General features: G+C 60.8%; 1 protein-coding gene across 3 annotated transcripts in view; it reads right to left on the bottom strand.

Annotated features, from left to right (window-relative positions):
* SEPTIN9 (septin 9) overlaps positions 1-12,927 on the bottom strand; it is a 171,678-nt gene that overhangs the window by 98,196 nt on the left and 60,555 nt on the right. The window contains exon 1 of one of the 3 annotated variants that reach the window (XM_012756251.2): positions 2,830-3,287. The exons of the other annotated variants lie outside the window; for them this stretch is intronic. Within the exon in view, the coding sequence (XP_012611705.2) occupies positions 2,830-2,884 (55 nt within the window). The 5' untranslated portion in view covers positions 2,885-3,287. Of the gene's footprint in view, positions 1-2,829; positions 3,288-12,927 lie in introns of those variants that run through there. 3 annotated transcript variants of the gene reach the window in all.

The following is a 12,927-nucleotide window of genomic DNA, read 5'->3' as shown; positions in this document are numbered from 1 at the left end:
ATCTGCTCGTTTTAAAAATCCCCCCAGAGCCACTGTGGCCCAGCCCTGGCCCAGCTTTGGGGGTGGCCCCTGCAGTCTCCACCCCTCAGCAACCAACATGTGCTTCCTGACGGGTGCCACATCCGCCGGCCTCAGGAACCACCGGGCCACCGTTTGGCACTGCCAAGGAGCCGGCAGTTTCCTCCCTACCTTTCTACCTACCTTGCAGAAACGGGGCCTCCCGGTGGGCTTCCCCCAGGAGAGAGGCCTGGGCGCCTCCCGCTCTGGACCTCCGCACTCCCCGCGGGCATGCCTGGCCCTCCTTTCCTTGTCTGGTGCATCTGGTCTTTTGAGCTGGCCCCTCCTATGCCCCAGCCCCCTCTCTGGCTGCTGGCTGCCCCTGGCGGGAATGCGCTCCCCCTTCCTCCCACAATCAAATCCCTACTCTCCCTCAAGGTCCGCCTCCCCCAAACCGACTTCCCCCATCGGCCAGGCGGTGACCTCTCCCTTCCCTGATTCAAAGGCTGCCAGCTCGCATCCCCCGTGGCCGTGGCCGGGCACGCCCTCCGCCTCCTCCTCCTCTGACTGCCCCTTCCCACGTCTACATCCGTCCGTCCAAGGCTGTCCGTCCACCCTCCCCGCCCACCAACTCCACTCCAAGTTCCCAGGGCACTGGGGAGGGCCCAGGTGGGAGGTGCAGAACCCTCCATGCCTGGGGGGCTCGAAGGCCAGATCCCCCAGGCAAATTGTTCACACACAGGGAACCAGAAGACCGAGGCTGCTCTCCCTCCAAGACCGAGAACTCTTCCCCAGAGCCAAAGGGCTGCCAAGTGCTGCACCAGGATGGTGTCAATGAGGCCATTGTCTTGGGCTAAATTAGAGGGTCAAGAAGCTGGCGTGGGAGGCCCTGCAGAGGCGTCTCCAGACGGGGGCATGTGGGGGAGGAACAGTTTCACACGGGGCTCCCCAGGCAGAGACGCTAACAGCCTCCACTGGCGAATGGCAACAGCTGTGAGGCCGACAGGACCCCCCCCCCCAAACCTCAGCCTCCCCTCCCACCCAACAGTGCCTTCCCCCCTAGAAGCCCCACCCCAGACCCAGTGCTTTTAGCCAGCGAATGAGAGCAGAGACCCCAACTCCCGCAGGCCAGGAGGAGAGTGTCCCCAGGGCACAGGACCTGAAGGGACAGGCTCTCCCCTCCTCTCTCCCCACCAGCACTTATAGGAAAGGGGTCAGCTAACCCTCGCCTGGGATCTTATGTAGGATCCGCACCCAGGCAGACGGAGGGCCCCGCAGGAGGGTTGGCAGGGAAGAGTTACAAATGCAGAGGACCGAGCAGAACAAAGCAGGCCCAGGGAGACCCCACTATGAGCCCAGATGACCGGGGACAAGTCACCACAGTTCTCAGACCCAGACCTCCCTTTTTCTGGGCCATGTGGATGGAAAGTGCTAGATTCTGAAGAAAGGCTCCCACCACTGAGCTGGTCAAGTAGGTGCCAGGACATCTCATGCATGGCACAGCGGGTACCGGCCACTGGCCACCTCATGAGACCCCTCCTCCCCAGGCCAAGCCAGGCCCAGCCAAGAAGCACAGCGCAGGCACTCTGCTTGGAGTCCAGCCAGGCCTTTGGTCCCCTGGAGGCTGCCCCCCCCCCCCGCCGCCCCCCCCCCACCTCTGCCGATGGGGCTGACCCCAGGTGGACTATGTGGACCGCCTGGCTTGGGACACCTAGCTTCCAGCGCTGATTCTGGCCAGGGAGGGGGGAGGGAGGAGGACCTCAGCCCAGTCACCTCCAGGCTTGGCGGGCACCTGGACGTCTGTTACTCCTTTCAGCCCCGCCTCTCCCCGTCCCTGCCCACGGCTGCCCGGGAGCCCCTCCGCTCCCTCCAAGGGGCGGGGGCTCCAGGTCCCGGCAGAGGCAGGCCCGCCCCTCCAAAACTGTGGCCCAGCAGCGCTGGGGACTATTGTGTGAGCTTCCCTTCGGACTGCCGTATTTACTCTCCAGGACGAAGAGCCCCAGCGCCGGCAGTCACGAGGACGCACGAAAGCGCACACACACAGGCCCAGGGACAGGGACGCCAGACCCACGCTCGGAGGGACAAGCCCCCCAAGCCTCTCCACATTTCGTGAACCCCACGGGGGTAAGAGAGCCGAAATGCTCTCTGTGCCCGCACGCAGACCCCCTCTGCCCGGCCCAGCCCAATTCCGGGAGGCAGATGAGGATGTGCCCTGGCCTGGATGGGGCCATGGGACACCCCACTCAGGACCCCCCCCCACGGCCTGGTCCGTGTCCGCTCTGTATTCCTGGCCCGTGTGCTGCGCAACTTGGCGGCCCTGCCCGGCCGGGATTCCTTTCAGCCCCGGCCCCGAAATTGGCGTGGGGGAGGGGAGGGCTGTCCACCCGGCCGGACGTGGCTGCCCAATCGGTCCGAGGCAGAACTTACTCCCCATCCAGCCGCCCGGCCCAAGGGGGCCCGAGAGCCGCCCGGGAGGGGACTGATCGATTTCCCGGAGTGAAACCGCGCGCCCCGGATAGTTCCGAGGAAGCCCTGAGAGCCCTCGAGGAGGTGGCTGTCGCTGGGCAAACACAAACAACAATAAAAGGAAGGAAACCGGGCGGCGGTGTGCAAGGCGAGCGCGGGTCCGTGAGGGCGCGCGGTCCCCGCAGGTCCCCCGAACGGGGGTCCTCCGTGCAGGCAACAAGGGCGCGGGGCGGGGGGCGCGCTGCGCTCTCGGCGAGAGGGCACCTCCAGCGGGGGTCCCGCCTCCCCTCGGCGCACCCCTGTCCCGCGCCAGGCCCGCTCAGAGGGTCCCCCGAGCACTCCCGCGGCGGCCGGCCAGGAACCCACCTTCGAAGTCCGAGATGATCCCGTCCAGCTGCGCGTTGACCGCGGGGTCGGACATGGTGGCTGGCGGGCAGCAGGTCGCGCGAGGGCGGCAGCGAGGAAGAGCCCCCGGCCGGGCCGGGCCCTGCGCGCTGGCTGGGGCGCCGGCGCCCGCGCTCCTGCTGTGCAGAGCTCACCGCCGGAGCCCCTCGGCCCCCGGCTCGGCTGAATGAATGGGGGAGGAAGGCGGGCGCCCGCCCTCCCCGCGCCCGCCGCCTCCTCCCGCCCCGGCCCCCGCCCCGCCCCCGCCTCCCGGGCGGATCAGGTTCCCGCACCGCGGCCGGCCCTCCCGTCTCGCACTGGCTGCGGCGCCCGCCCGTCAAGGCCGGGCCTGGGGCGCTGGGGCCGGAGCGGCCGCCGGGAGACCCGCGAGTCCTGGGCACACGACCGCGCGCCCCCCTTCTCCGCGCCTGGCCCGCGCCCAGGGGACGGCGACGGACGAGGCCTCGCCCCTCCCCGCGGACGCCCCGCTGCGGCCAGATGTGGGCGGATGTGGAGGCTGGGCCGCGGCGCGGGGGCGGGCGCCGAGAGGGAAAAGATTCCTCCCCTTCCCCTGGCGCAGAGTCCCTTCTGCGGGAGGTTTTATTTGGGCAGCTAAACAAAGTTTGCCTCCGCGCGCTCCGCGCCCGCGAGGGTTAAGCGGCGGCGCGCGCGGCCCGGCCGGCGGGCGGGATCCCGCCTGGGGGCTAAAGAGGGGCGCTGGGAGGACAGGCGAGCCTCGCGGCCCCGGGCGGGAGGCCACCCCACCCCAGCCACCGAGGGCACCCTCCAGGGACGCTGGCGCACCCTCTGGGCAGGGCACTGGAGCAGGCGCTGGCCCAGAGGACGGGCGTGTGCCACCTCCCCCTCCTCCACAGGCCTTCTCGGAGGAGAAAGTAGACCTAGCGAAGAGGAAGCGATTCAGAAGTCTGAAGGAAGGAACTAGGCAGGCGATGGGGAAAGGGAGCTGCCCAGGGACTTCTCCCTCGAGGTCAGGGCCGGGACCTAAGGCCTGGCCGCTCCCTCGGGCCAACAGTCTGCACTTCGCTGCCCAAGCGGGACTAAACGCTATTGCTGACACGGCAGACAGGTCCTAGGTGCTGGGGACAAGACGATGGGTCAGACACAGACGCCGAGCAGCAACACGCTCGCATCCCCAGGAAGGGCCCTTCGGGTCTGGCACACGACGGCCACCCCGTCGTGTGGTGTTTCTAACACTCACCCTGGGGAGCGGGTACCCCCTCCTGCCTACTCTCCACAGCACCCAGACCTCAGCCGCAAGGCCTCTGCCAGAGTCTGCGAGAATTCGCAGCGGAGGATGACACCCCCACAGCTGGTGGCAACCCTGCAACATGGCCCTGAGAGCGAGCGTGTGGCATGGGAGTGCGGGAGAGCTCAGCCTGGGCCTGGGCTCTGTCACTGCCCACTCTGGCCCGCCCACCCGCCCCAGCTCTGAAAGATCCCAGATGTGCAGGGGCGCTGAGCCCCGAGGGCCACCTGGGACATGTGGAGGCGCTCCTTGGACGGAGTGGGGTCCCCGGAGAACACGCACGAGGTTTGCTGGGCTTTTTAGGTAGATGAAATCGAGTCCTTTTCTTTTTCAGAAAAGCGGTCACTCCCTCCCTCGTGCTTTGGATATTTTGGAACTATTTTCCACCAAATGAGTTTGTGGACATGGGAACTGCAAAACCACAGACATTTCAGATGCGCGCACACCCTCCTCTGCCTGGGAGCCCAGGTCCTGACTGCCATTAATAGCACCTCGGGGCTTCCACACCAGCCCAGGGCGTTTCTTGTCGGAAAGCCTGGGCCCATCAGATCATCCACCCCCTGCTGGGCCACCTGTTCCCCCTGCATTAGGGGACTTGGGGGTCCAGTCCCTAAGAAAGCCAACCCAACAACTCAGCCCCCCTGAGAAGATGCTGGGTCTCTGGGACAGCATCCAACCTGGGACACAGCATGATTCTCCGGTGTTTTCATAAAAAGCACCTGATGAGTGCAGACACACCCATGCGATTGTTCTGCCCCAGAGCGGGCATGAAGTTCTTGCAGATTAGCTCAGGGCTGGTGTATTGTGCATTATTCCTCTCCACGCACAGTGGAGCCAAACTTAACTACGCTCCTGACCCTGGGGAGCCCGCCAGGGTGCACGCCTCACCAAAATGGGAACCTCAAGGACAATGGCGAGAGGGAGGCCAGAAAGCGCACACCCATTCCATCCCAGACCTCCGCCCTCTGCATTTTAACCGCTGAGGCCCAGTTACCAGGAACCTGCAAGTAAGGAGGTTCCCAAGCTCCTTCGGGAAACCCAACCCGGAGCGTGGCCACACTCCCAGCCAGGAAGTTCACCCTGGTATCTAACCAACTACTGTAATTGTACATCATTTATTTCCTTTTTTTTTTTTTTTTCCTGTCTACAGAAGAGATGGGAAACAGCTGGGCACCACCCTTCAAGTCATAATTACCCTTTCCAAACTCCAGGACAATGCAGCGGCTGCTTGGCCTTCTCTCTCTCTCTGGCCTTCTCTCTCGGGCAAAGTCATCCTTCCCCAGCCCTTTAATAATCCCTCAGGCTGTCCTTTGATCACAGCTGAGGGCGGGATCCAGTCTGGGGCTCCAGGGTTTTAATGAGACCCGATTGCGATGGGGTGGTGAGGACACTCCGGCCCCTCTCCTGGGGCTGGACAAGTGGTCCTGGCAGAGGCCGGGCAGGTAAGCCGAGCCAGCGGCAGCAGAGAGGAAAATGAGTTTAACTCTGGCAAGAACAAAAGAACCGCAAGGCCTCCGCCTGCTGTAGCGGCGAGTCCTCCCAGGGTCAGGAGAGGAGGCAAGGCCGACTGCGGGCCTGGCCTGCCCCACAGGTGCACCGCGAGACCTGCGGTGGGTGGAATGGGGACCCCCAAAAAGATATTCCCACCCAGGACGTCAGAATGAGACCTGGCTCAGTAAAAGGGTCTCTGCAGATGTAAATAAGGTGAAGGATCTCAAGAACATCCTGGATTAGGGTGGGCGCAAAATCCCGGGATAAGTGTCCCCATAAGGGACAGAGAAAGGCACAGAGGCGCAGGGAAAGGCACGGGAAGGCGGAGGCAGAGGTCGGAGTGATGCAGCTGGACAATCTGGAAGAGGCGGGAAGGATCTTCCCCGGAGCCTTCAGAGGCCGTGCGGCCCTGCTGACACCTTGGTGGCAGACTTCCAGCCTCCCCAGCCCCGGGAGAACACAGCTCTGTTGTCTGAAGCCACCGGTTTGCCGAGGTTTGTGACAGCAGCCCCAGGAAACCCACACGGACCTTAAGTTCCCAGCTGAATCACTCCTTAGGCCAAAGCTTCGTATTGCAAAGACGTCTCACAAGTCACAAAACCTGCTGCGGGCAGCTGGCGCTGTCCGGAAGGACGGGCAGTGTCAACGGGAGGGGGCGGGCCTGAAGAGCAGCCCCCCAGGTCCAGCTGAGTTGGAACGGAGCTCGCAAAGCATGGGAAAGAGGGAGGGAGGAAACCCGCGGGCGGAAACAGCCGCTTGGCACGTGCATCAGTATCCGTGACCCAGCGTTCCCAGGTGCAGCCCTCTGGGGACGCCGAACTGGCAAGGAAGCTACTCAGCAAATGGGGCCTGGGCAACAGAGAAAGGTCGGCGAACCTTTGGACAGGTCGCCCCATTAAGTGACCACAGTCCCCATCCTAGCAAACAGCGCCACCATCCACCTGGTCACTCAAGCCCAGTATCTAGGCGTCACCCTGGAGTCCTCTCCTCCCGCCACCCCCACCTCCAAGCCATAGTGGGTCTCTACCTCCAGATACCTGCAGGCGAGTCTGCACGGTCCTCCCCAATGCTGTGCCGCTAGCGTGTAACAGCCAGCAGTCCCGAGTTTACAACCACCGCAGCAGCACCGGATGGGCAGTATTTGCCTAATCCCACGGTGTAAATATTCCCGCCTTAGCCAGTTTCAAGTCGCCAGTAGGACATTACTGAAGGTGAAGTTGGGAGGAATGGGTAGTAGCCATTCCTACAGGTGGTCTCTACAGGTGTAGAGACCACCTGTAGATACCACCTCGAGAAAATAATGTCAAGAGCACAATCGTTAAATGAGGCAAAAAACCTAGGAAGTGATGAGTTTTGTGTGTTTATCACCTCTGTTTTAAGTATAGTGACTTACAAGTAATTTATATAAGTCTACTATATAATTTAACTTGTACTTTTTCTGGTAAAGCAATGCATTTTTATTGTGATAAAATACATATAAAAATTACCAAAAAAAAAAAAAAAAAAAATTACCATTTTAGGCCGGGCGAGGTGGCTCACGCCTGTGATCCCAGCACTCTGGGAGGCCGAGGCGGGCGGATCGCTCGAGGTCAGGAGTTCGAAACCAGCCTGAGCAAGAGCGAGACCCCGTCTCTACTATAAATAGAAACAAATTAATTGGCCAACTAACAATATAATGGAAAAAATTAGCCGGGCATGGTGGCGCATGCCTGTAGTCCCAGCTACTCGGGAGGCTGAGGCAGGAGGATCGCTTGAGCCCAGGAGTTTGAGGTTGCTGTGAGCTAGGCTGACGCCACGGCACTCACTCTAGCCTGGGCAACAAAGTGAGACTCTGTCTTAAAAAAAAAAAAATTACCGTTTTAACCATACTCAGTGTTTACAGTTCAGTGACGTTAAGTCAACATTCTGGTCGTTGTACCACCATCATCACCATCCAGCTCCAAAACGTTTTTCAGCTTCCTAAACTGAAACTGTCTCCACTAAACAGTAACTTCCCCTTCTCTCTTCCCACCAGCTCCTGGAAACCACCGTGCTAATTTCCGTTTCCATGAATCTGTCTACTCTAGGGCCCTCACCTCCATGGACCCATATGTCTTTTGAGAATGGCTTATTTCACGTAGCATGATGTCATCAATGTTGTGGCAGGTGTCAGAGTCCCTTCTGTTTAAGGACTACATAATATTCCATTGTATGCACATGTGACGTGTTTTCATCCCTTCATCCCTCAGTGGACACTCGGACTGTTTCCACCTTTGAGCTATTGTGAACAACACCGCTATAATCATGGATGTGCAGGCCGAGCACCATGGCTCACACCTGTGATCCTAGTGCTCTGGGAGGCCAACGCGGGAGGATTGCTAGAGGCCAGGAGTTCAAGACCAGCCTGAGCAAGAGCGAGACCCCGTCTCTACAAAAAATAGAAAAATTAGCTGGACATGGTGGTGTGTGCCTATAGTCCCAGCTACTCTGGAGGCTGAGGCAGGAGGATATAGCTAGAGCCCAGGAATCTGAGGTTGCAGTGAGCTGTGATGATGCCACTACACTTTAGCCTGAGTGACAGAACAGACTCTGTCTCCAAAAGAAAAAATTTTTTATTTAAAACACACGGATGTGCAAATATCTGTTTGAGTCCTTGCTTTTAATTCTTTGGGGTATATACCCAGAAGTGGAATTGCTATGTCATAGGATAATTCTATATAAATTAATGTTTTTAAAGATTACATATACTTTGTTTAGTCTTCTATATTTTATTAAAATATACGTTTGATATACAATTAATAAATTATATATAACTCATATTACGATAGTTGTATATAATTTAATTTTTAGTAACGGCTGTGTTGGACACCCAGCCCCCCGACCCCTCACAGCAGAACGGCCGGCTCTTGCGGCCGCCCCCTCGCACAGGTCCTGCCCCGTCTCCTAAGGGCCCGCCTGCTTCCTCTCTCTTCCCTCCACTCCGCACTCGCAGGGAGATCCTAAAAGCCGATCAGATGATGTTCCCTCCCTCGGCCTTGCCTGCACTTAGAATAAAGTGCAAACTTTTTGCCAAGATCGCCAAGGTCTAAGTCAACCCGGCTGATCCGACCTCTGCCCTCTTCGGACTCTCCCCCCCCCCCCAGCCTCCGTTTTTCAGGCCACTGCCTTCTGCCCCAGGACATTTGCATTAGCCGTCCCCTCTACCTGGACAGCTTCAGCCACGTCCCCCCCCACCCCCACCCCCACCTCCTCGCCACTCCAGTCTTTTTTTTTTTTTGAGACAGAGTCTCACTTTGTTGCCCAGGCTAGAGTGAGTACCGTGGCATCAGCCTGGCTCACAGCAACCTCAATCTCCTGGGCTCAAGCGATCCTCCTGCCTCAGCCTCCCGAGTAGCTGGGACTACAGGCACGCGCCACCATGCCCGGCTAGTTTTTTCTATATATGTTAGTTGGCCAATTAATTTCTTTCTATTTATAGTAGAGACCAGGTCTCGCTCTTGCTCAGGCTGGTTTCGAACTCCTGACCTCGAGCGATCCGCCCGCCTCAGCCTCCCAGAGAGCTAGGATCAAAGGCGTGAGCCACCGCGCCCGGCCACCACTCCAGTCTTAAACGTCAGAGCGACTCTCCCAGTGTCCCCATGAGACCCCAGGGGACAGTTGCTTCTCACCCCCAGGTGTGCAACAGGGACTCCCCAAACACCTGCTCAATCCTGTGGATGACCGAGTGCGGTTCCCTTTTGCGCAGGATGGCGGAGTCTCGTGACTCCCGACGGGGCATCGGCCCAAGGGGGCAGAGGACGCTGTCAGACCGCGCACGGACTCTGCGCTCTGCGGGCCTGCCAGCCACCAGCAGAGCCGTCCCGGCCTCCACGCATCCAGGTCACGACCCAGGACCTCGTGTCCCTCTGGGTCACCTGTGCCAGGTGCAGCACCAGGCCGTGGGCCACTGAGTCTCCCCCAGGCCGCCCCCTCCCGTGCAGTCTGGCCGTGACCAGTGCGAGGCTACAGAACCCCATCACGCCGCTGCCCGGCCCGCCGCTTAAACGCAACCATAAGGTTTCGCTTCAAAGGAGCACGTGACTAATCTGTTCCCAAACTTCCCGGTTATCACCCAGCCTGCTTCGTGCAGGAAATTCACAGCAAACCCCGACCACAGCCGCCTGGGCTCTTATCTCTGAGGCAGGGGACTTTTTAAACAAAGTATTAGTCTTCTCAATTCATGCTTTCCCAAGGAGGCTCCTGGCCTCTGGCCTTCAGAGGGGCAAACGCTCTGCGCCCCACCCCCACCCCAGCCCCTCCCCCAGCGCGGGGGTAGCAGCCTGGAGTCCCCGCTCCTGACTCTGCCCGCAGGGCCAGGGGCTGCAGCACTGCCAGACCTCCTGCTTCCAGTTTCACTCTCAATTTTACTGCAATGAGAGATCCCAGGAGCGAGGGGGGTGGGGGCCGCTCACACAGAGGGCAGGACTGGGTGGAAACTGTGACCCCCCCCCCAAGATGACCCTCACCAGCAGAACCCTGGCTTGTGGGTCCTGAGCGCCGTCTGTTTGTTTGCACGTCCAGTGAGCTTTTGGTGCTACATTCAGATGCCTGGGATGCCGCCACCAGCTTTGGGGAGTTATAACCCAGACGTGGGGGGTGGGGGGAAGATGACTCTGCTCTTTACGGCTCGTGTTTTCTTCCTGATCATTCCCTGTCCACCCTCTGACCTACCTCTTCCACTGAACTCTTGGGGGGACTCTAGGCAGCGGACTCAAAAGGAAAGCTACGTGTGGGGAGTGCTCAGCACATGGCTAGGCGTGGGCCAGAGGTGTGATCTTGCTCCCACCCTGTGGTGGGCACTTAAGTGTACCGTACACCTGCTTACAGGGGAAGACAGGCCCTGGGAACAGGCAAAGCGCTCTGTACACCCAGCACCCTCCATTCCTACTCCAGCCCCCAGGCATGGCTTTGGAAGGGGATAAGATCCCCGTCTCCCTAGCAACCACCTGAGGCTGGAGGTGCAGGGGTGGGGGAGGGGAGGTGCAGGGGTGAGGGGAGATGCAGCACCCCACAGGCACCAGATGACAGACCTGCTGACCCTCCCAGGGGCTCCCCAAAGTCATATGGGGGCCAAGCAGGAGTGGCCAGCCTGCAACCCGCCCTGCCCCAAAGCAGCCGGTGACCAAGGCACACCTCTGGCATCTCTGGCTGTGCCAGCCTGCAGGCTCCTCACCGCCACTCCAGGGCTGCAAGGACACTTGGCTAGACCACATGACTGCAGGGACGGCCAGGCTGTCCCAGGGGCTATTGGCATCCTGGCCACCCTACCATTTCTCTCCAACAGGCACCCGGTGTACGGTACTGCCCTGTGGGGTCCAAGGCTGCAGGCGGCTTGCCACTGGTGCAGCGTGGGGACACGGGCTGAGTCACCAGCCGCCCTGGTTCCACGTCAGCAGGAACAACAGGCAGCCAAGCAGAGAAGAAAGCACTTATTTTTAAAGTCACCACACTGACCAGGACACGGCCGTCCCCAGAGAGCTCCCCTCCCTGCATGCCCTCTGTGGGCTGGCCACGTGCTCTCACAGTGCCCCTGCCCACCCCCGAGACCCAGCAGGTGGCAGGAAAGAGGACTGAGGTGGCAGTGGCAGGCAGGGAGCCCTCCCTCCCCATTCCGCACCCACGCAGAAGGGGCTGCAGGGCTCATCCTCCACCCGCCACCCTGCTGGAACCGTCCTTCCATCCCTGCCCCCAACTGCCCATCCACCCTGCTCTCAAACACCTCCAGCGACAGGGGGCTCAGTACCTGTCAGTGCCACTCACTCTACCTTTGGCCAGTTTGGGCTGTTTACAAAAAGAGAGAGAGAGAGAGAGAATTAAAGCCAGCCGGACTGCAGCTTTTGCCCGTGGAATAGGGTAGCCGCTTCGCCCTCTCTCGGAATACACGGGTGGGAAGATGTGGAGGTGTGGGCTGCCGGCAGCTCTTTACGGGGACCTGGATGGACTTTGGGGCCCTGGAGGGGACTTGTTTCCCATCAGACGGTCGCTGTGAGGAGATGTTTCTGGAATCAGCCTGGGCACGGGAAGCTGCAGGCTGTTCTTAGCAGCGCGACGTGGAGGAGTGAGTCTCGCAGGCATGCCTGGCTCTGCTCCCCGCCCCAGCCAGCGCCCCGGGACCTCCAGGTGCTCCAGAACCTTCTTCAGAGGGAAAATCCAGGGTCCAGGGGAGAGAGGGGGACACCTAGGTGCCTCTGCCCATCCCTGCAGGCTTCAGTGACCTCCGCAGGGAAGCCACAGAAGTTTGGGGGTAGAATTGTGAGCTGGCAGGTCCCCAACCCTGTCCCCCTGTCCTGGCTTCCGCTGACCACCTCGGGCTGCCTTTGGACACCTCCGTGGGAGGGCGGGGAAACACAGAGAGGAGCCGCTCAAGCCCTCCGGCGCTGACAGCTAAGACGTGTGTGGGCCCCCGAGGGCTGGGTGTTTCCACCCTGGCCCTGGTCCCCTGAGAGTGCAGAGGGGGTTCTGTGTCGCCAAACGCACCCTGTGCCCCACAGCGACCCCAGGGGAGAGGGCGGCAGCCACACCACTCTCCATACCTGAGACTCTGCCTTGGGTTCTTGGCGGACGCCTTGGGAACAGAATGCTCCGCGTGGGAGGCAGGCAGGAAGAGCGGGCGCGGGCTGGGCCCCCTCCAGACAATCTGGTCCTGCTTTCCCCGGATAATGCATCTTCCCCACCCTGAGTGCTGCCGGAGCCCAGCCGGCAGCTAGATCAACCCAAATGAGCCATTGGTCCCCCCCAGTGGAGTGACCTCTGGGGACTTCATGGGTTTGCTGAGAACACACCCGCCCCATGCTCTGCCGGTCCCTCCCCCAGCGTGAGTCACTGGGCTCGGTGACTTGCCCAGCCGAGGTCCCTTGCCCGCGGCCTGCCAGCGCTGGCCGGGCTCCACCAGGGGAGGGACAACACCAACGGCAGAGGCCCAGAGCCCGCCTGCTGCCCCTGTGTCTGGGGGCTCCTGAAGCAAAGAGGGGCCCCCTAGGGCTGCTCAGTGGTGCTGGGGACCTGTCCGTCTGGGGACAGACTGTCCTAACGGAGACTCCTGCAGGCAGGGAGGCAAAAGGGTGAACTGGGAGGGAACGGGCCCGGGAGAGCGGGAACAAGACAGGCCAGGGCCTCGGAGAGCCAGTCGCCACCTTCCTACCCCTGGGCAGTGGGTCTCCGGACCACGCCAGGTCAGAGGCAGGTTTCCGGGAGGTAGGCAGCTTGTTTGTTGGTTTTTAATTAATCATAAACACCCAGTGACTTTCTCCCGCTTAGCTCCAGGCTCTGGGGAGGGAGCATGGAGCTCCCGGTGGCTCCCGGCT

The sequence above is a fragment of the Microcebus murinus genome, chromosome 18 (genome assembly GCF_040939455.1).
Source record: "Microcebus murinus isolate Inina chromosome 18, M.murinus_Inina_mat1.0, whole genome shotgun sequence".
NCBI lineage: Eukaryota > Metazoa > Chordata > Mammalia > Primates > Cheirogaleidae > Microcebus > Microcebus murinus.
Note: the sequence above shows the minus strand (reverse complement) of the source record. Positions and strands in the feature narration are given on the sequence as shown.